The 24,879-nt window shown below is 34.3% G+C and overlaps 1 protein-coding gene across 2 annotated transcripts in view; it reads left to right on the top strand.

Annotated features, from left to right (window-relative positions):
- LOC111504173 (protein BTG3) overlaps window positions 1-23,568 on the top strand; it is a 136,400-nt gene extending 112,832 nt beyond the window's left edge. For both annotated transcript variants that reach the window (XM_023158676.2, XM_023158684.2), the window contains exons 4-5: window positions 12,952-13,201; window positions 18,417-23,568. In XM_023158676.2, coding sequence (XP_023014444.1) covers window positions 12,952-13,201; window positions 18,417-18,542 — 376 coding nt within the window. In that variant the 3' untranslated portion in view covers window positions 18,543-23,568. The remainder of the gene's footprint in view (window positions 1-12,951; window positions 13,202-18,416) is intronic.
- The last annotated feature ends 1,311 nt before the right edge of the window (window positions 23,569-24,879 follow it).

The following is a 24,879-nucleotide window of genomic DNA, read 5'->3' as shown; positions in this document are numbered from 1 at the left end:
GGCTCGAAGTACCGCACATTCAGAGCTTGGAATCACATATAGAAATACTAAACTTTCTCGTCAGCTCGCATAAATTCACAGAAGATTATTGAGTGTGACTCGTGAGACAACCGCTTGTTGGAACTTGAAACGATTTTTTAACGGATGTGAGGGTACGTTACGTTGTTGCCAGTGGCTGTACATTTGCTTGTTCGCTATGGGCGTAATATTATTCAGAGTTCGGCTGGTTTTGTAGATGAAGGGAATAAAAATAATAATGAATATGTAACAATTACGAGTTACGACATATTGCTGAATCTATTGACAATAGGGCCCAAACTGATGTTATTTACACAGACTTTTCTAAGGCCTTCGACAGGCTTGACCATGGCATTCTACTGAACAAAGTAGTAGCCTTTGAATTATCTCCATCCTTAATCGCACTCTTTCAGTTCTATCTACGGAATCGAAAACAATATGTTCAGCTCAATGGTTTCAAATCTACCGAATATAGTGCTTCTGCCGGTGTTCCATAAGGTTCAAATCGGGGACCGTTGCTCTTCAATCTATTCATTAATGATATTGCAGATGTTATAGATGTGTATTTCCTTTTATATGCCGATGATCTTAAACTATACTGCCTCGTTGAGAACATAGATGATTGTGTGAACCTCTCAGCAAACGTAGGACAGGTTGTAGAATGGTGTTATCGAAATAACTTGTCACTGAACCCGGATAAATGTAAGACCATGTCCTACAGTTTGAAAACGAATATCTTGATCTTTGATTATTCAATAGAAAACGTTTACCTGGTGAGACCAGAAACATTTACTGATCTTGGCGTCACATTTGACACTGCACTATCATTTAATAGGCATATCGATAATGTTGTAACCTCCTCCTGTCGTTTGTACGGATTAATTGCACGTAACAGTAGTGATTTCAAAGAAACTTCGACCTTGAAAACTTTATTCTATGCTTTCATAAGATCAAAGTTAGAATACGCGTCAGTTGTGTGGAGCCCCTTTTATCAATATCACATTGATAGAATAGAAGCAATTCAACGACGATTTTTAAAACTGCTAAGCCTAAATACCGATGGCATTTATCCTCCAATAGGAACAACCCACTCTGAATTGCTACAAAAGCATAACTTTTGCAGTCTCGAAAAAAGGCGTGAATATTATAGTTGCACTAACCTATAAAAAGCATAGTTGACTGCCCAACATTACTGGAAAAGTTTAATATTTGTATTCTTAGAATCTGTTTCAGACACCCGAGTACTTTCTATATAAAAACATCTCGCACAAATGTTCTGTAGAATTCTCCAATCCATACCATGTGTAAAGTAACAAATTCTGATAGTGATAATTTAGATATATTTAGTTGCAAATTGTCAAATATAAAATCCCACTTCGTAAAATAATTGTTTTGTCACCTATAATAAATATAAAATGTGTAGTCTTTATAGTCACTTGTTTGTATTGTTTGTAGTGTTTGTAGACTTTACAGTCACTTGGTTGTGATGTATTTATTATACTCTGTTATTTCCTGCTCTGTAATGTCCTGTAGAGTATTGTATTACAAATAAATAAATAAATAAATAATGTCACAGTAGATATATAAGACGTTTTCTGCAAGATTGTCTAACTAATACTTGTCATAATTCATGAATTCATTGAGTTAGGGAAGATCTTCCTTCGAAATTTTGAATTGAATCGATTTATTTTCAGCGCAACTGGTTCGAAAAAAATTTCATTTCATTTATGAAATATCTGTTCCAGAAATTAATAACCATTTTTGAACGTGGACGAATCTTTAATTTTGGTTGCAAAAGATAAAAAATATGATTTGTTTGGCCTTACAATAATTTATTTAATGAATGAGCCGGGATCTTTGCCTCACTACTGCATAGTAAAAAAACTGGATTCTTCTGTTTAAAAAATATATTATAAATTATTCAGACAGATCAAAACGTTCAGGAAGGTTCTTATGATCTTATGAAAAGAGAGAGTTTCTGTCGTCTTTTAGGTACTTGCTTTCGGATCTCGCTTTCAAAATAATATTTGAATGGTTCAATCAGCACATGTTATGAATATATTCAATTTCAACGTTGATGATATCAGATGCATAAATTAGTTCACAATTCGAGAATCGAGACCTCTGACCCAGTTAAAGACGAAATGTGGAGCGTGTAAAATTACAACTGTGGTCAAATAATCAGCTAGCATTTCGAGATAATGATGTTATTCATTTCATTTGGGAACGTTTCAAACTGATTATTTTGATAAGATTATGGTTCATTTTCCTATAATAAAAATTCGACTCGATAGAAGTTTTCTATGGTATGTGTTGAAGAATATTTTTCAGTCCAATGGAGTAGACCAGTAAGTTGTGCAAAGATAGATAAATTACACATTCCTTCAAAACGTTTTATTTAACTGCCTCTCATAGAGAGAAACATTTTTTTTGAGTTTGTAGACCTGAATTGATGTTTTCAGTAACATAAATAAGTTTGCCATAGCTGTAAATGTTTTGTTTTGTTTTTTAATTGAAAGGGTAGATTTTCTACGAAATGTGGTAGTTTTTTAGACGCCTTTTAAAAGGCCTAAAGTTCAAAAATGCTCATATTTACATATATTACAAAACATCTCTCTTCGAAATTAGAAACACTCTTCATTCAAAATCATAATATTTTAATGAAATATAACATATCGATCAATTTTACAATTTGAAAATAACTGAGAGCTTGAAGAGAAATTTACGACAGCTTGTGTAGAATTATACCGTTCTTCGACTCTGTTCACATACGTTGTGTACTTTGAAGCAAGTTGTCAAATATTGTCAAGTTTGACCAACCTACTTTCAGTCACAATCTTCCAGCTTATATAACATACCATACTTACTGCTCAGTATTTTTCTGAAGTTTTCATCGGTGTATATTCTTTACAATAGAACATTTTTATTCAGTTGTAATATCAGTTGCTATTCATGTATTCAAAATACTTTTCATGTGACTACATTTCCATGTCACACATATTTGTCGAACAATCATTTGAAAATTTTCTAGTGACGGTCGAACGAAAATATAACAAAGGAAATGCGACAAATGAATTAAGTAGAGCGCATTCATAATTTGACAGTGATTTTATTGTTTTCTTCAGTTAATATACCAACTATTGTTGTATCTGAATCGGTAATTTTGCCATTGTTGCTAAAATTATTTTCCCGGTTATACTTTGGCTTACTTTTCGCGTGTTAACTGTTCACAAAGGCGAATCTTTCTGATTAGAATCGGCAATTCATTTTGCATTGGAAATTGTTCCTATTGTACTTTTTTGTGGTTTATTTTGTATGGTTGATCGTGAATTATATATACCAATGCTAGGTACTTTTTTCCAGTAACCTTATTATTCAACTGTTTGTGTAGGTTTCTGAAACAGATGGGGATATACTACAAGGTGATTCTTTGGAAGAAACCATTAGAAACTGATTCGATAAGAAATAATTCTTCAGTTGAGTGGTTTGCTTAATTTTGAATTTTTGTTACGTTTTGTAGGATCTCATTAGATTCAGATTGTGTCATAATTGCTGCACAAGTTCTTTTGAATTCGTGTTAATGAAGGTTATTTATCATTATCTTTGAGAGGGTCAAATAGTTTATCAGAACTTTGTCAGCGATAGAGCACTTCAATTGTTGAATACATACTTCGTTTTTAAGTAATAAAGTTTGCTTGATATAAATTAGGTACCAATAGTAGAGTTTATAAGAATTATACGGGGGTAGTTTTCGATCTAACGAAAATTCAAGACATTTTTTTCAGATTTCTTTTTTATTTTTCAACATAGCCTCCTTTCAACTCTACACACTTCTCCAGGCGATGCTCCCATCTCTAACCCTTCCAAATAGTACTCGGCGTTTTCCTCTGCGAAATAATTGTTCACAATTCATTTGACGAAAATTTCTGTTCTCCAAGTGCAATTTTCATATGAGGGAACAAAAAGAAGTCGCATGGGCCTAGTTCTGGTGAGTAAGGCGGATGGTCAAACATTAAACCGTAAGTCTTGGTGAAAAAGGATTTTCTTTCTCTGCAAATGTGGCCGCAAGTTCTGCCTTCAGACTGCCAAGTAATGATGCGTAGTATCCTCCTGTAATGAATATCCCAAAAAACAGTCGCCATCACTTTCCCTGCCGAAAAAACAGTTGCTTTTTTCGAGCCGGTTCCCTCTTTACAGTCCACTGTTTGGACTGCATTATTGTTTCGGGCGTATAATGGTGTATCCAAGTCTACAGTAACTAATCAAATATATTGCGCCTCAACGGCGCCAAAAGAGTGTTGGAAATGTTCATTCGAACATCGTGAGCAAACGCGGCACCCAACGCGCGGACAGATTTCTCATGCTTAAATGTTGATTCAATATGTGACAAACACTTTCTTTTGACATGTTCATAACCTCTGCTATCTCTCTCATTTCAATTCGGCGGTCTTCTAGCACCAACTAACCTTGATCCAACTTTTTGTATCATACTTCACAGACAGGCGTCACTATGTTATATTCAATGTCTTCAAGTCTGTGGAATATGCAGCTACCTCGGGTGTTCCACAAGGAAGCATCCTCTCATTAACGCCTTCATTAACGAGATAGTTGACATCAACTGTTTGATATACGTGGATGATCTGAAATTATATTATGTGATCAATGGCATCGAGGACTGTCTTCAACTCTCCCTCAATCTGAAACGTGTTGAGCAATGGTGTTTTCGCAATAATCTTCCTTTAAACGGGACTGAAAAATCGTCCATTTTCATATCAATATTTAATAAACGATATTCCACTTCAACGGCCTCTCACATTCACCGATCTAGGTGTTACCTTCGACACAAAACTTTCCTTCTCACCACACATTGAAGCGACTCCAAAGATTTCTCGAATCCATCTACATCGAAAACCTTATGCAATGCTTTCGTCAGATCAAATTTAGAATATGCATACATAATCTGGAATCCAGATTATGTATGCATATACAGAAAAAGTTGAATCAGTACAACGTCGTTTCCTTAATTTTCTCTCCTATAGATCAGACAATATCTATCCACCAATTGGATTTCCCCATGATGCATTGTTAGCTAGACATGCTATAAATAGCTTCAGTTGCCGTCGTGATTGTCACTCCACAATTTTTATTTTCAAACTGATTATTAAATTGTTTCTTGAACTACATATTCTGCAAAAACTTCATTTCAATGTACCTGGATCAACCTCTAGAGTGGTTAATCCTTTTTATCTGCCAACATCACGTACAAATATTCTGAAACGTTCACCTCTGCATAACATGTGTGTCAAATGCAATTCTGCAAGTTGTCACCTCGACATTTTTTATTGTTCCATCTCTGAGATTTGGTCTTTTTACTTCAGCTAATTCTATATGTATTGTTTTTATCTTATAACTTATTGTAATTGTATTGTATTGTGAATTGACTTATAGCCCTGTTCCGTAGTTGGGTGTAACCTAAGAATAGTGTATAAATAAATAAATGAATAAGAAAATAAATTTGGTGAAATTTGGCGATTTTTTCGTCAGTAGTTGCAGTTTTTGGACGTCCCGAACGTTCATCGTCTCCCAAGCTCTTACGGCCACGTTTAAATTCAGTTGACCAAAATTTCACTGTGGTGAATGATGGTGCAGAGCCCCCACACACAAAATCCAACTCATCTTTGATTTGCGTAGGCGTATTTCCTTTCAAAAACAAATATTTAATGACAGCTCAATGCTCGATTCTGTCCATTCCCACAAAAACACTACATCAACTCACTCGAACGGCTGTTACATAACAACTGCGTGTCCAAAATGGCTGGAACTTTGGTGCGTAACTGTCAACAGATGAACAACGAAATTCACCAGCTTTCATTTCCGAGTACCGCTATCTTCATGTTGAGATCGTCAACTTTTTAGACCACCCTCGTATGCTGCTATTTATCACGGGAAAGCTTCCATAGCCATTTAAAGCAAACTTTCAACAATATTCTAAGCGGTAGGAGCTCAGTTTACAAACCACATACCTTGAAGAAACCATTTACTAGATGAAATTGAAACACATTTGTAATCTGATGATGTTCAAAACAAGTTTAAATTCACAAGAAAACTGGTTGTACGTCCCGGATTCGTCCGACTTATTTTACAAGATGTGACTTTAGTCCGTGGAAATAAACTATGACGTAACAAGGGAGTGAGACGGTTTCTTTTCTATGAGATTACGTGTTTCACAGAAAATGCAGATGAATAAACTCTGAATTTCGCTCTGATAATATTCATCTAGTCTGTTTAGTACGAGGGTCACCTGAAGTTTTCACACAAAGTAGGAAAAACTGCCTGTAAATCTAAATTTTGTCCGTTTCTGAAGACGGAGGTGTATGTTTCAAGTTTGAAGACTCTGCGTTGTTTAGTATTTGTTTGGCAGCCATCAATAGCGAATGTTTTCGGTGAATGTGTAAAAATGGAGAAAATTGGTAATCGCTATGTGGTACAATCCTTTTATTTGAAACACCTCCACAAAGCCGTACGAGCTGCCAAGACTGTTTTTTGCGATGCGTGAGGGATAATTTTCATTGACTATCTTGTAATAGGTAAAACTATCAACGGCGAGTATTATGCGAACTTATTACAACGTTTGAGTGAAGAAATCAAGGAAAAACGGCCGCATTAGTCTGAGAAAAAAAATTATATTTTTTCCAAAAGTTTTGTCTTTTGTTGGGCCCGGTACTTCTGGAACCACCCTCGTAAATTGTTGTCACTGTGAAGTAACTATTTATCTGCATTGTAAATGTACTCACCAAAGTTTTGAAATATATCTGGTTGGGTATCCTTGTATTTTTGTAGTTTTCCCGTTTTCTCTACATACAGCAGAAACTTGTGAGTCTCCATCAAAAAACTTGCAGTGTACCCAGACATATTTGGCTAATGCTTTGATTGATGCTTGATATGACAGGTCTTCGACAGTAATCGGTAGATTTTTCACCTACATTTCTTGCGGACGGTTTTCTTTTTTTCTTTCTTGTACTTTAAGCTGTTGCCTGTATTTTTATTGTTACTGTCTTTCTGACGGTCCAACTTTTCTATACTGGTTTACCATGCTATAAAGCTTCCTTTACATTAATTCATTCTTTAAAAAATTTTATAATCCTTCGAAAAATTCATTTCAGCGTTTTCAATTTTTTTTTGTCCCTTGGGAGCTGTCTGACTTGTCCGTTTAGTCCAAGTCTCCAGAAAGCACTGCAGCTTCTTGGGTTTATTGCGTTTATTCTCCCATCTTCTCATGACACTCATTCCATCAGTCTCGTTCCCTGTATCAGTTTGTACAGGTTCCGTGTTGGATGTTCGTCATATTCTTCTGGACGTAATTTCGTACTTCCATATATTGCCTGCCTCCTGTGATTCAGTGCCTCACATTCGCATAAGATGTGTAGAGCTGTTTCTATCCCTTCGTTGCATAATCTGCAGCTGAGGTCTCTGTTGTACACCCCCATGTTATTCAGGTGTCCTCTAAGCGGACAATGACCGGTTAGTAACCCTATAATTATTCTGAGCCGATCCCTACTATATTGAAGTAGTTCTTCGGTTCTTTTCTCGGACGGTTCCCTAATGAAGGTTCTACTGTGTTTGTTGCCAGGTACTTTTGTCCAGTACTCTGTGTGCTTCTTATTGGTCCATGTTCTAATCTGGTTTCGTACCAATGATTTTGGTACGAAACCCGCTTTCCCTTTTATCCTGTCCAAGTATTGGTTCCAGGTCAGTTTTGGAATCTAGAATCCAATAATGATCTTTTTATTTATCTATTATCAAACCAAATATTTCTGCCTATTACAACCCTCAAAAATCATAACTAAATCAGGAAAACATCGTGAAAAGTGGTTGTTAAAAATATTTACGAATCGTTTTTTTACCACCAATATTTGTAAGACTAGTCCAGGCTAGAAGAGTAGAAGTTGAGTCGAAAAGATCAGGTAATAAGTTCTTGATGACTATTTTTTCAATAGATCGGAAACGTGTTCCTATTCACATTTCGTGAACAGTCGCCATATCTGTTTTTCAATATTGATTTGTTGTATCCGGGTTGGTAAGCAAGTCTTTTTTGAAGATTCCAAGAACCCAAAGTCTTCATCTCACCAGGACAGATATGTTATTACGATAATTGACGCAGCTGTCTTGTAGACTTTTTTGCTGGCAGTCCATACCGAGTTCAATCATTTCGTGGTCAGAGGGTATATAATTTAAAACTTTCAATACAGTTTTTAGAGTTCCAGCAAATGCTGTAAGTATGTCAGGGTCTGCAGCATGCACATTACGTTTTTCAGATTTTAAATTTATCAATTTCGGTGTATCGTGTTTGAAACGAGATCGGAACTAATTTATCCTGGGTCTTGTTGGTCAACACTGTCAAACGTTACTGATTGCTTGTTTTTTTTCTTCCTTCTCGATACTTTTTTAACACGTTTTTATTAGCTTCACCCGTATGTATGATTGTTTGTTTGTAACTTTCAAGTTCGGGATCTGTATTTGACGAAATTATCGACATTATCGCTTGATCTATTCGCGGGTAGATGGCGCTATACGTACCCTCCTGCGCGTCAAAAATGGGTGAAACTTTGGTGAGTAACTATCATTAGATGAACAACGAAATTCACTAGCTTTGGCAGTTATTGAGCAAACGCGCAGTTAAGACCATCACAACCATAGTACCTATAATATGAAATTGCAACCCAAAGCAACTCCAAATGTATTGTATGTTACGGACAGGATTGGGATAATTCTGAAGAAGAAATTACCATCAATAAGGGCTGGCTACCTATAGTTAATTGCACGCGTATCAGGTAATTTAAATTAAACACTATTTGATAAAACCGGATACACAAACACTTCATCCGTTACCTCTTGACAATGTAGTCTCACAAACCGGGAAAATAGCTTTCACAATGTACGGAACTTTAATTCGATGAAGATATCTGCTTCTGAGGTTTTATTGAAGCATATAATTTAAATAGATTGATTGTAGCTGTTGTGAAATCCAACAAGTAGGGTAATCATCAAAAAGGTAATTTTGTGTCTATTCACACGCGACCCCTTTTTACCGTTGAAGGTTTAGGGGTTGGGAATGAACCCCGCTAGGGTCGAAAATGATGGGGATGAGAATACGCGGAATATCGTTTCCCCTCGAAACCAAAACCACAAGAAACTGAAAAGTTTGTGTTCGAGCTACTCTGTATCTGGTATATTTGGTTTCGTGTTGGATTTTAAAAATCTGGCCTTCACTTGAATATCTGAAAAATGATACCCCGTGACTAGACAGTTTAATGAACCGAACCGCAGTCACATTAGAAGCCACACATACATAACAAGGATAAAGCGCTTCGTTGAACTCTGCTGTGTCCTTTGAAGTATATTTTTCGATAAGCCTATCTTCCCGTGACGTCATTGTCGTTAGTTAGTTGACTGGGGTCAGTGCCCTGCACCAAAACAAATTTAACGAGCATCTGCTTTGGAATTGATGAGAGTGTCTTGTGTTTCCTTTTTCCTTTTTTTTTATATAAATCCCACTGAATTACTTTTAGAAAGCGGACGATTTTCTGCAATTAGCGTTATGCAGCTAAAAAATTTCGCAACGTTTCGATTCCGATTACGGATTAGTCTTATTGGAGTTTATTGGATATTGTTGGAATGATTTTAAGCAGATTATATAAACGTTACCCCTGATTTACGTCAGGTTGACCTTTTAATAGGTCAGAAGTGAGTTTGAGTAGTTAGAAGTTTTGTAGGGATTGGCAAAGTTTGTGCAAGTTTGGGAAAACTAATGACGCCCAGCAAATTTTTGTGGAAAGTTTCGGTTAAATTCCGTTTTTTGGACTTATGCTAGTTTTTAAATAATTTTTCATTAGAATTACGGAAAAAAAAAACGATTTACACCAAACGGATTCGCTTGTTGTGAACTGTTTCCCGTCATTTCTATTACACGAACAGCAATCAAATTGCTGCATTTTCAACTATCCGTTGCTTTTTTCGCTCATGTTCTACAAGGAAAAATTAAATCTTATTCAATAAACAACAATACAACAAATCAATAAAAACAGCCTACCCAGTACCGACAATCAAAATTTATACTCACCACAGATCAACACTTTGAATAAACTAATTATGTCACCAAAACCTTTTGATCTTTCCGCCTGCGACGGGACACAAAGTCTTCAAAATGTTTCTTGTTTTGACGACTCAAATTTTTGTTTGTCGAAATCAGTCATAAATGTAGTCTTATCTTACATCATTGAATATTGTATCGAATGATCGTGAAAATCATGTAGAGTTCTGTTGAAAAATCCTTACTTGGTACAGTTAAACCGAAAGAAATGTTGAGTTGTTGCTTTGTTAAAAGTATCGGCCTCAACAATTGAATGGCGCATTGGACAACAATAATTTCGTTGCCACCCTGTATAGTATAATGTGAATTGTTGAGAAACGTATTATGCGAAAAAAATTATCGGAACTTTTTTCTAGAAAATTTTATGATAACCAATGAAGTTGATTATTTATTGTATCGTACCTACTGTTAATTGTAACGGAGATATCGTAGAAATATTTTTTCTGCACTTGTTTACTTAAGAAAAAAGAGGTCCATGATAGAATAAAGTTCCAATAAAAAAATAATCATCTTCTTCGATTGGCATTAAACATCAATTTTAGTGACATTAATCGATTATTATAGAAGTGACCTTTTCAATATCTATAATATGCCTATAATTATTTTTATTCATATGTGAAGTACTGCTACAACTGACTATATTTTGTTTTTTGGGACTTGAAAAAAGTCTTTCACTAACATTCGTTCTTGCAGCTACAACCTTCGGCTATTGTTGGTGATCTCCAACCCCCATGCCTTTTTAATGTGCTTATATCTGCCCCAGAATCCACTAAAAATATAGCAGAATTCTGCAAAAACAATGCTCAGTAAATTCTTGTGGGTTGTTAATTTTGAAAATCTTGCAATTTCTTTTGGATATCAAGCCGTTGCGTTGTTTGTATGTCTGTATGTATGAGCTTAATTTTTTGTCTTCCTGTGTCGGGAAAGTTAATAAATAATTTTCCACCATATCTTCTATGTTTCCATTCGGTAGAGCTCATCATTTCCACATGGCTTCTGTGTCAAAAATTAGAACCACCTAAAATGAAAGAAATTGTTTACTTAATTACTACATTTGAAAACTATCAACTCTGGAGCCTCCGAAATGAATACCTTGAAATTGTGATTTCTGTAGTACTCGGTATTTATTGGCACGGTAACTATCTGATTAACGCTTACAAACGTTAAAATATTCTGATATATCAGTAGTATTGTTAATATGCAATGTATTAGTCTTCCAGATAGAATGTCTAGACGTATTAAGTCGAATATTTCAACTTTTCGGCTAAATCTGCAAAGTATGCCAGTAGAACGTTTTCTAAAAATTATTCGATCTTCGTGTTATTGATTATGATTCTTAGAAAAATGAAAAAGTGAAATATTAACTTTGAAAATTATCTAAAACCATTTTACTTTTGATAAAAATTTTATTCAAGATAGAAATATGAAACGTGACAGCTTCAAAGTGAATTAGAAAATGGAATGTCAGCACTCCACATTCTTAAAAAAATGTATGAATGTATGTATGTGTGACAAAAGCTCCCACATATGACGAACACTGTTATTATTTATAAAAACTGTTAATGTATTCATTGGTTCAACATGTTGTCATTACTCATTAACTGCACGTTTGTAGTTCACAGAATTGGACGTGGACAAATAACCATGAATAACAAACCTTTTTGATCGGGGATTTATATTGTTCATTGTTTGTGCCACATAATGTTTTCAAAACTCGAGTTGATCATTCGTACTTGAAATTGTTTCATTTCAAGGATTTTATTTTTGTAATCAACGCGCATTTTTTGAAGGCGTATCACATATCGTGTAGGAATTTAAAGTCGATTCAGACTTCTATATTAAGATTTGGGGTCCCTTCGGGAATGTCTTATAAAGTCTAGCGTATATTCAGATTTGTTGAACCTCCTCTTATTACCCTTCATTAGTCTCTCTTATATTTCTAGTAGTACACCTGATTCATTTACCATTCTAGATGGATGACACCCACTGATCGTTAAACAACTTCAACTGAAGTTGGTGGCGAAGTTGGAAGTGACGGAACACAGTAAACAGTACCGCCGACAAAACGTAACGACTTATCGCTGCAGACAAGTCGACACGTTTTGTCGCACCGTGTAAACCCGCCTTAAGGATCAGAGCAGTCGCTGTAGGGTTATCCTAATCCTCCTTTCACTATTTTGGTCCATTCAGTCGACTACAGGGAACACTGGCGTATTGCAAGGGTTTATTGTTGAATAGATCTCCTTACATTGAACCTAACTTTGGTTTTTATGAAAGTAGACAAATTTCTTATTAAAACGCAGCAATATTCCACACGGATAAATTCATCAGTTGCATTTAGTAGAAGTATACACTTTGAGATGATACAAAAAAATACAGTGATGAAAATGCAAGAGAAAAAGTTTTGAATCGCCAAATATTTTCATTGAATCGGTGAGAGAATAGATACACCAAGTGTTGGTGATTCATTGGTGCCCTCAACCTCCCTTATACGAACTGCTACCAATATATTTTTATCATTTTTTTATCTTGACGGGTTCGAGTCGATTAGTTTGAAACGCATTCATTTCAACCGCAAGTGTGAAAACGCATAGTGTGACACCAGCTTAAGGTTTTGGAGTCGCCGCTGGGTTATGATGAATCTCTCGGTGTACGACTCTAGCATTATCGATGGGGGAAAACAAAGATTCGTATTGTAAAGTGCTGTTGCTGCAGTTATTGTCCAGCTACGAAATTTTATAACTCTGTGGCATTTTTTAAGTTTTTTTTGTTCTTTGTTTCAGACTCGGCGAATCAGAAGGTTCGTACTGTACCCTAGCAACTTTTTCTTCGGAATCGTCGTCGGAGAGCGCTAGGTCGACGCCGACGATGTCGAATTCGCCACCGTCGACGCCCCACCAGGAGAAACCCAGGAAAGTACAAAGAACGTCGCACCAGAGGTACAACAACTCGGTGGAGTATCCCAGTAAATACCGAAATCATTCGAGTAACGTGACCATGCCGTCGTTTAGGGTGAAAACTTCACCTAGGGAGGTGAGTAAGTGCGTAGGTTAATATATTATTGTACTTTACAATACCGTAATTCTGAAAAGTTTGTCTACTTAGGTATAGTTCAAGTAAAAGATATAGTGGAACACCTACCCTTCCAACAGTTCCCCTTTAATAATATAGTTAGGGAGCTAAATTCGTTATTCAATAAACATATATATTACAATGTAGGTTTTCACGGATGGTAGAATATGATGTGTTGTTTTTCCGGGTGTTCATCCGTTGTGTACTATTCGATAGTCGACGTTTCGCCATCATCTCAGATGGCATTATCAAGACGAGTTACTGCTTCGCTTCGAGAGGTGTAACTGATGTTAGGTTCTTCTTGTGGTGTTTTATATGGTTTCGCTTGCGTAAGTTGTATGGATTTGTTACCTGTTTTTCCACCTGAGGGTTGTTGATGGCTTTTGGCAGTTCTCCTACCTGTTTTTCTACCTGAGGCTTGTTAATGGCTTCTGGCGGTTCTCCTACCTGCGATGGTTCATTATCAATTTGTGGTTGTCTTTGGGGGTTGTTTTTAATTATTGTTTTCCAAATCCAAATCCTGATTTGTCGAATTCTTCAGGGAAGCTATCGAAATCGAAAAGCAAAGCCTCATCAACAAAAGGGATGACTCACTAAACATCCCAAGGATTTGGAAAACAATAATTAAAAACAATTGTATATATATATATATATATATACAATTGAAAATACTCTTGAATGCTACTTACTCACATATATATACCATCGATTTCTTCAAAAACACTTCACTAACTTTCTTCTTTCTTTCTTGAAAACACAAAAATAGGGGGGAAGTCTCAGTATAGGCATACACTTTTTCAAATGTTTTTGTTTGTAAAACTTCAAGTAGTTGGTTTTTGGTATAGTAATCTTCAAAATACAAATTGTTATCTATTAATAAAAAACTTTGTATTTCATCTTATCTCGAATTTTTAATCGGTACTTTGATGAGCTGTCGCGAATGATAGGAAGCGTTGCCAAGAACTATTACACTATTCGCATCCAAATTTGGGATCAATGTGTTTTCAAACCATTCCTCGAAAATATTAGCTTCCATGTTCTTATGATAGTCAACATTGCAGTCCTCTAGTTTTTTTCCACATAATTTCAAAGAATTCAGAACCCATCCTTCACTTCCTCCGCCAGGCACAATGATTAGTCGCGGTCTTTTGTTTGCAGGCATGTTAGGCGTACACATTCTCGAACCATTCGTAACTATGTCGTGAGTGTCATACCAATTTTCGTCCAAATAGAAAATTTGCCGTTGTTCTTGTCTATATTTAGTTATTTGTTCCAAGTATTTTTTATGCAATTCCACTATTCTTCTGCTTTCTATAACTGCTTGACGTTTATTCATTATTTTAAATCTAAATCCTAGTTTCTTTATCCAATTCTGAAGAGTTTTGTCATAGCAGCTAACGTTATGGCCGAAAGTATTCAGTTTCTTTCTTATTATTTCAGTTGTAGGAATCTCATTGCTTTTGTAACATGGTATATTGTTTTTTCAATGATTTTATTAGATGAACATTTAAAGGTTTTGGTAATCCTGTATCAAATCCCGTCCTGCGTTCATAAGGTTTGTTTTTGACTATTTTACGTACAGTTGAGAAAATAATTTCGGTTAAATCTGATGTTACTTGTAATAGTTTGTTTCACTCGAAACCAAACTTGAGATGTAGATTCTTATACATTGAAACATACTCTATGTGTTTCAATATTCAAATGCATCCGAATCTTATTCACTAGTATCTCTTTTTCACATTGTTCACCATCGCTATTGGAATTATTACATTGTCTGCGTTATCACACTCGTTATTACTATTAGTACTCGTCCAAGGACGCCACATTTTAAACAGATAACAAAAATTTTAAGTGATTATAACTGCACCAATATGGAATTTCTACACTCAAATCACTTACAGTTTTCCTGAACTGATCACGACGGCGATAACCATCCCCACATTCTCCGATTTCTATTCGTCACCGTAACAAATTTATTTGTATTACTCTCCAGCCCAGAAAAAAACTCGATTGGTAAACAATACGAACTGCCAAGTCTACAGTCCATGTGGACTAGTTCGCCACAAGAGTGCACAATATCGTTTACTTTGACTTAACTATATGTTTTCCCCAAGTTTTGCGTTGACGCTAACGCCATCTTGTGGCCCTGTCGAATATTATTCTTTCTATTGCTTGTTTCTTGTCAGTATCAATTGCCAACGTTATTTTCGAAGGTACATTGGAAGTTGTCTTTGGAAACTGCCGGATTTAATATACACTGACATCATTTTCTAATGCAGTCAGTGTCTGCGGAATTTTCACTAATATGATCCTGACCTTCAGTTTTTACTATTGACTCGACTCTAATGAAATAAAAATATATTTTTAATTTCATAATGTCAATAAACATTTTTTCAGTCGGAAACGTTCCATGCAATTTTTTATTGGGCAATAAAAATGTGTATATTTTCATTACCCGTTGACTGGCAAAATAAATAAATGTTAACATGAATATCTTATCTTGTGTCATGTCGTCATTGTTAACGAAAAGTTAGTGTTTGGATAATTTAGATAAATATCCGGCATTCATCCATAAACTGGCATTTTATTCAGCGAATGCATATATTTCTCCTTATAGGGTCCTTAGTTGTAACTGCAATATGTGACAATTTGTGACACACGTTTAAAAAAATTCTAATTTGAAATTTCCGTTCTTTCCTGTTATTTAATAGTAACTTTCGGTTTAAAATATCTACGCAAAAATTCAGTTTTTTACTGGTAACATTCGCAAAAGTACAGTGACATTGGACCATGTGTGCTAGAAATCGCACATTAAAAGGTACAGTGACATTGAACCATGTATGCTAGAAATCGCACATTAAAAGGTATTACCTCGTTGATCCACTGCTCGCACAAGTTGCGGCTTTTGAGGGTTGTCGTTTCGTGAAGGGACCACAGCTAGTTAACGCAAAGACAGATTTTTTAACAGATGCAAACACTGAATTGATCTGCCAATTCTGTAAGTTAAGTTTCACCAACCCAAGCCCAAGCCTTGAAATTTTAAAATAAATATCAGTTATGCCAAATACCTTAACCTTTTTCGAGGGGAAATATAGTTTCAAGGAAGAAAAAGTAACTTTTTAACCATTTGTTCTCATATTTTCGGCTTCAGTTTTTGGAACAAACGAAAAACACTTCTTCATAGCAGATTTTAACTCAAAAAAAAGATGCTATCCATGATGATATTAATTGAACAGCTATTGTTGACCTAATTATCGACTGGTATCAAGCAATTCATCTTGTGAAATGGAAACTTTGTTTGAAAGGAAAGGGTTATATTTTTAGGAGAGATTAATTTTTGAGAAAGAAAGGAAGATTCCCACATTTATTTATATAAAGATGGAGAAGTAGAAAGTCTTTCTTTTCCGGAAACTATTCATTATTCAGCCCACATTTAATACAAATATTACTATTTACACTGGAAATTTTACCCTAACAGTACTAATCGAAAGATTATCTAAAAAAATATATATCAAGCAAAAAAACTGAAATTATTATGAAATAAAATACAAGCAACAACCAAAAAATTGAACTATTAACACGAGATGAAGATTTTTAAAAAATTAAAATTGAGATGAAAATTAAAGGATTCCAAGCCAAGTTACTTCACGACGTTTCGTTTGTTAGTTTCCAGAAACGTCTTCGGGTGATGACTAGACTTATTCCTCCTAAATCTGACTATTTATAGGTCATTCGAGTGCTTTCACCTATCTCTCTTCCTTCTCTCCGCTTTATCGGTTTTAGCGGGAGCTGACCGTTTGGCGGGAGTTGGTCGTGTTCCGCTTGATTAAAGGTTTCCATATGTTGCGTATCTCTACGCCAGCTTGGCAAAATGCGTTGTTGGTCAACATATATACGGCTTCTTTGAATTTTCTCCTAAACCAGTGTTCCTCCTTGTAGACGATTTCAGCCCACTTGATGTTATGTTGATGAGTCCAAACATGCTCTGCTATTCCTGATTTGCTGGTTTCTACGGTAAATACAATTCATGAAATCGCAGTCCTCGTTTGGTACACTGGTTTTCGTGAGACGCCTACGGATAGTGTTCCCAGATCTGAAGCAGGTTCTGATGTTATATCTGGACCCAATTCTTCTTATCCTTTCAGACTATCCTCTGATGTAGGGAAGTATAAATACTGGTTGTGGCGGCTTCTCTTCCTTGTGAGGATCTTGCTCTCTTCTAGCTAAAGTCTGTTCCACTATCACTTTGGGGTAACCATTCCGTTGAAGGTCATTTTTGATGATGCCTAGTTTCTTTTCGAGACCTTCCTTTGTATTACAGAGCCCGAAAGCACGGTCTAATAGTCTTGATGATTCCTCTCTTAGTCGATTGATGTTGGTTGGATTCCTGGTTCAGATACTGTCCCGTGTGAGTGGATTTTCAGTATATAGATGTTTCCCATTTAGTGTCAGTCCTCTTCACCAATACGTCTAAGAAAGGCAATTCGTTGTGGACTTCCTTCTCCATTGTGAAAGTGATGGAAGGACTCACGTTGTTGATGTGCTTCAAGAAGGTGTCTAGTTCTGCATCCCCATGGTTCCATATTATGAAGGTGTCGCCCACGTATCGCAACCAAACTCGGGGCTTCTTGTTAGCTTCTTCAATGGCCACACATATTCGACAATGGAAGTTCGAACCAATGAAATACACCATGAAACATTGTCAACCACCTTCAAACAAACTGTAACTAATTGATGTGAAAGTGGTAAACAATTTATGCTCCAGAACAAATACACCTATTGAAAGAGATCAAAATTATTTGTACAAGTACTCCGTCAGTTAATCTTACAGTTACAAGAAAAACAAAAAATTGTCGCTGAAACAAAACATTGGCAGATTCAGATAAATTGACATTTGAACAATTTTTCACTTTCTTCTCGAGTCTATAGACTCCACCAAAAAAATTATTTCAAATACATTCAAAATAATATCAATTAGTGACCTCAAAACCTCATAAGTTTTTCTTATGAAACTCCAAATGCTGAAAGTAATATAGGTGATATCTTGGATCATCCTGTTTTCAATCAAGTTCAAATTGTTTCAGTTCGAATGATAGCCAGAAAGATTGCAAATTGGTTGTTTATCGAACTATTATTCATGCATTTGAAAACTAACGCTGATTTTTTTTTTTTTCAGATGAACTTCAACTTCCATCCAAATCGTCCGATGTATAGATGTGACGGACCCCCTTACCCCCTGGCCCCTGCTTTCTTCAGGAACGTGAATCACAATAGAACGCATAAGAATGTTTTAAGAGTGTAGAACCCCACCTCATCATCATAGGATTAACGGTAGATGGTTGTTCTGAACCAACCAAAAATAAAAAACAAACAATTCCAAAAAACCCCGAAACTAAGTTCTGTTATTCATGACATTTTATCGACAGTAAAATATTTTTTGTTGAAAACCTGCTTTCAGAAAGTATTCGAGAGTTTATTTAAAAAAAAAGAAAAGTGAAGAAGTTTCGAAAACTTCTTCAGTGCTAAAAGATGTATACAAAAAGTTTAAATGAAAGTTGTTTTGAAGTCATTCTATGGGCGTGCCTTGAAGTAGTAGAGGTGTGGGTAAGAAGAAGAGCTCCTTATTTCCTATTCAAACTATAAGCAATTTTTTAATGAAGGAAAACATTTCTTAGGCATTTGTCGTTTTGTTGTGTATATGTTCTAATTTTAAGTTATATATTGCTGTGATAATTTCTGTCATGACAAGTGAATGCCATTTTGCGGTCCTGCACGTTTTGAACGGTACAACGACGAGGCAACGTTCGTCCGCCGGTGGCGGCGGGGGTCCCGTTTCGTTATGTCACTGTACATATATGTAAAATAGTTCCTTAAGCGGTGAACGAGGACCTCCGTTGCAGTCGGTGTACGTATCATAGTCATATGTTCCTCGATGAAAATATTGCGAAGTGGACGTTTTGTTGTCATTTGGTGCGTGTTGTGCGTTTGAGAAGAGAATAGCGAAGGCTTTGGGTGATGTCTGACGCCCCAAAAAAAATTAAAGCCTTATCGAAAAACTTCCAAGAATATTCTTTGCACACTGTTAATATTCAAAAAAAATTTTGTCTCAGTTTTTAAGTTGTTCCTCAAATTTTTACTTGCAAATTTGATTGAAATTTCTCTTGTTACACTTCATATATTTATATAGAACTTTTAAATTATTGAATCGACATTTTGACTTAAAAAATACTCAATGGATAAGCAAAGGTTATAATATAATCCTTTGCTTATAATTTGATCGACAAACTGGTTATCAAGCAAAAATTCGAATCATGTATTCATTCTGACACAATATTTTTAATTATCAAATTGATGTCATAAGTTCAAAAGTTACTAAAATGATAATTAATTAAAGATTATAAGCATTAGCAAAGAATATAATAAATCCTTTATAAATTTGATTGAAATTGACATATAACCTTTTGCTTATAATTTGAATCACATTAGTTTTGTCAATATCAAAACTGTCAAATTTTTACTTGCAAATTTGATTGAAATTTCTCTTGTTACACTTCATATATTTATATATAAATTTTTCATTATTGAATCAACATTTTTACCTCAAAAATACTTATTGGATAAGGCAAAGGTTATAATGTAACCCTTTGCTTATAATTTGATGGACAAACTGGTTATCAAGCAAAAATTCGAAAGATGTATTAATTTTGGCTTATAATTTTTTGAATTATTGATTTGATGTCAACTTCAAAAGTCACTAATATGGTAAGTAAAGAATATAATAAATTCTTACTTGATTTGCAATTATATAGCATTCCTGGAAAAGTTTCAGTTTGAAGAAATCCAATGAATTATTTTTATGATAAAATTCTAACTTTATTCAACTTTTTGTAGTTACATCGAGATGACAAAAATTGATTCAACAATCTAAATTTTGTTACAGAATATTCGCAAAACGACACCATATTGAACTTAATTTTATAATTAGGTATGGATAAAAATCTTTGACCCTTCAATGAATTTGCCTTTTTAAGCTTCATTCACTTGTTGAATCATTTTATCTGAAGTTACTTCGCTATTCTTGTTTTAAACGTACCTCAGTCTTATATTCTTAGCTTTAACCATGTTTTTCGCACAAACTTCTAAGTCATTGTGATTGTACAATATTTATGTGAATTATAATGTATCGACTGAATTTTATATTGGATACCAAAAAGTCTGCAACAATGAGTTGGGGGGCTGAGGTTTTATTGGCGATGTCTATCTAATAGGTGTACATAAGCATAAAACTGTTGGTTGCTTATAGTTTGACGTTTTATGGTACAAATTTTAAACGTTAAAAATGCATTTCAGATGAACACTTGCATTTAAAACTTGAATATTCTATTGAATATTTTAGCTGTATAGGAAACAGGATAGTCGTGTCGCTAGTTGTTCCCGATGTCGACCATTCTATGAATGGTCGCTTCATAATATTTTTGCGTTTTCCCTATTAGCAGCGGCGTATCACGACGGTGATCAATTTGTGGTAAATGGTTCGTATCGTATCAGAATATTCAGGCCTTAAATTGACCGTGTACGAATTGGCAGTATTTGTAATGGCGGTCTGGTTGGAAAATATGTGTAATTTCGAATTATTTTGCTATAACCCCAAATTTTTTTTTTTTTTAATTAAACCAAGTTTTACTATAAAAAATAACATTTCGAAGCGTTTGACCCACCTGTTATTTGGATTTAGCGTATGAAATAATAGAACTGTACATTTTTGTATTGAAATTTCCACTGGAAAAGTTTTTTTTCTACTGTCAAGTCAGGACAGTTGAAATGAAGTATCTGACAATTTTTTAATCGATATATTCAGCTGAAAAATTCTGGTTAGATTATTCTCCATGAATATATGAATATTGAGAAGTTGATATTTAGACGTTGAGCTTTCCTTCTTGTGTGTTACAATGTATCTCTTGTCACATCGAAATTTCAAACCATTTTTAGCATTGATCTAGAAGTATTGTTGACTTATACATTTATGTTAAATTACACTTTTTTATTGCCAACTTTGATTGGCAATGAAGAAATGTCTAAAATATTGATTGAAATTTCCATTTTCCAGCATTTTCTTAGGCAACAAATTATAAATGCCAACAAATTGTGTTCAAAGAGACAAATTTTGACTAATCTTGTTTGTTCATTTTTCATATTCATGATATACATATGAAATTGTTTCTTTAATCTTGGTTTCTAAACATAATTAGATTGACTTCAATTGTAATTGTCAGACTGGGTCACATTCAGTATTTTAAATTCATTGTCTCCAAATTCTCAACACCAAAATTTTTCATGAATATTCTCCCAAAGAATGATGAAGGATTTTTTAAATAAAGAAGCCAGATAACTATCTACTTTCCAATCAAGTTTTCGTAACCAGAATCATATTTTTTCAACTAATGCCAAAAAATTTGTTTTCGAAAAAAACAATTCTTTCTGTTTGATTGACAATTTGAGGTGGAATTTAAAAAAATTATTCTGCATGTTAAATTTTCAATTAGGATTTGATTTTTCAATTATCACATAAAAATATGAATCCATCATGTCATAAATCTTGATTTTTAAACTGAATTATAGTGATTACAGTTGTTGTGACTGGAACACGAGTGTGTTGTCTGTTTTAAGTTGATTTTTCCAGTTATTTTTATAAATAATATTGCAATATATTTTTTATTATTAATTTAAGGAAGAAAAACCATGTTCTGTTATTTTACTTCTGGAAACAAAGTTCCACATACTTCATTCTTTATATATTTGAAAAAAGGTACTGTGATTTAAAAAATATATTCGTACTCTGAATTGTCAGATTCGACCATTTTCAATGGAAATTTGTTGCAAAAATGACACTACTCGGCATATTGAAATATTCAATAAAGTAGCGTTTGTATATCTACTACTTCGTTAACAATTCCATCCGAGGATATTGCTCATTGATTTTGACAAATTATGTGATTTGACCAGACCGTTTCACATGAATTTTAAAAATTTGCATTTTGTTCATTTTCCGTTTTTGTGTATGCCTTTTCGCAGGTTTGTAAATAGGTTATTGCAGAAAGGATCTTTCTGCGATTAGTCTTTCATGTATTATGTGAGATTTTCTTCTAGTGAAAGTGGTCAAGATGTGAAGTGTGTTTTGTTATGTATAGGACGTGTAATAACAATCTATCGTTAATCTCAAATTCGATGTGCATGTTTAAACTATAGGTGTTCAGTCTAATGTTCCGCTTGGAATTTGTCTTAGTTTCTTTCCGTTACATTTCATGTGTGTGAGCATTTTTTATTTTCATGTTCCTCATCGATTGGTTCTAGTTTTGGTTTCAATGCTTTCTGGATATGAAACTTTCCAGACAACACAAGGAGACATGAGATGGATATTCCGTGGATGTCCGAAGGATGTCTTATGGACGTCTAGATACACCAACTTATCAATGGGATATGTGTCGAAGAACATTCATTCCAAGGCCACTGAGGGATATCTTACGGACATCCATTACATGGGATATCCGGTGTTGTCTGGATTGTGATTTTCTCCTCGTTCAGTTATTTTCTTTTTTCGTTTTATCGTGATTCAAAATTAAACACCCAAGTCTGAATTTATCTGACTTTTCACGCAAAAATTTGTAAACTGCATAATCGTTACAAACAAAAATATCATTGTGGTCCAAACTTATGACGAATATCGCTATGTCTCGTAAGTTACTTCTTTAAGTTTTTTACAGTAAGGTTATGGTTATTTACACATTGTAAATGTATTCAGTACAGAATTGTGGCGTTAGTATTTCGATTAGAGATTTAAGCATCTGGTATATCCGGCCTCCAAAGTGATATGTAACTTTCGACTGATAATGTACAAAAATTCAAAAGTGTGTGATCAAAGAAAATTTACTATTTTTTGTTGACGGAAAATTAGCCAATTCTGTACAGTACATAGATGATAGGTTTGGTTTTTAATAGATGGTAATTATTAAATAATTTTGATGATAGATAATAAAACTAACAGGGTTTTATATATCACAGGTCGTTTGATTTTAAAAGCCAGGTTTTGAAAGAATTAAGTACAATATAATAAAGTTTATGCAACAAGTGCAATTAAATTTAAACACGAATATGTGATATTTTTTCTGTACATAGGATCAGAGCAAAATTTTCAAATTTATTTATCGTGAAGCCGACGTGCATAATTCTTCATAAACCTGAAACTTTACTGTAGAAATTGTATGTAGAATGATGATGTTTCAGTGTAATATACTTGAAAATATATTAATGTTAAGTAATTGCATTTAAAATCTGATTTTATTTCAATTTCCGTTATATTAAAACATTCACTATGGGATACTACAGGATAGAGTGCTGGTGCCCCTTCAGTTATGGATTTCCTGAGGAAGTTGCAAAACTATGATGCAGAAACTCTGTCTCTTCCAAGTAATAGAAAGGATTTAGAAGAAACTGTTTTTTGCCTTAGATAAAAATCTAAAATGAAACTATTGTTTTCGTAAATGAAACTTTAAAAATTTTGAAAGACAAAAATGATTCTTATCACATAAATTATGCTGGGGATACGAATTTGTTATTATCAGACATTTTCCATACCTAATTAAATGAAATGAGTTGGTAACTGTTGCACAAAATTGGTTCAGGAATAATAACTTAATATAGAAAAAATAAAAAAATTTCTTCAAACAACAACAACGAATATAGTTTAAAAAACTAAAAAACACGCTTTTGAAGAACATAGAACTAAGAGGTTGAAAATATTTTTTTTAAATAAGCTTTAAACAATAACGTACAAAGAAACTAGTATTATTGTGAAAAAAGCGGGGGCCGCTTGATATTCAAAAAAAAATATGGCACAAAGCTCCCACGCTTTTTTCACAATAATAATAGTATTTTTCGTTCCTTATTGTTTTAAGCTTATTTTTAAATTTTTTTTACCTTTTTAGTTTGATGTTCTTTAAAAGCGTGTTTGTTTTTTAGTTTCTCAAACTATATTTATTTTTCTTTTTTTAGTTTCGTATGCTATAAAAGCGTGTTTTTTAGTATTTTTAAAATATATTTATTTTATCTAAACTTTGCAGTCAATCAGCCGTATTTTGTTTAGAAAAATGACCATTGATATGTTCCGATTCCGGAGGAGGAGCCTGAAAATTAGCTACCAAGCCCAAGACAGCAGGCGCGCAAAGTAGGGTTACAAATAAGGCAGCAGGCACGCATGTTAATAAAAACATACTTTTTTCAAATGAAGAAATACATGTAAAGTAACTTCGAATTATATCAAGGACGTTACGTACAGCGCCATCTGCCCGCGAATAGACCAAGCAATAATACAGATCCCAATCTTGAGTTACAAGCAAACAAACATACATACAGGTGAGGCCAGTAAAAGCGTGTTAATATTGAAAAAAGAGCGTGTTAAATAAAAAAAATTAAACTTCATCATCGGTGAAGATACTGGGAAATAAAATAAAAATAGGAAACTATACAAAATTTTTAGGATCTATTTTCGTGAGCACCCTCTATGGAATACACACATAGCTTATAGCACTGAAGTTGTAAGCAAATATTTGAATGGGAAATCGTGAATTTGTGTAACTGATGAC

Source organism: Leptinotarsa decemlineata, unplaced genomic scaffold (genome assembly GCF_025532065.1).
Source record: "Leptinotarsa decemlineata unplaced genomic scaffold, Ldec_3_MD MMD2_tig00001719_RagTag_RagTag, whole genome shotgun sequence".
Taxonomy (NCBI): Eukaryota; Metazoa; Arthropoda; class Insecta; order Coleoptera; family Chrysomelidae; genus Leptinotarsa; species Leptinotarsa decemlineata.
The sequence above is the reverse complement of the archived record's forward strand: the minus strand, read 5'-3'. Positions and strand labels throughout refer to the sequence as shown.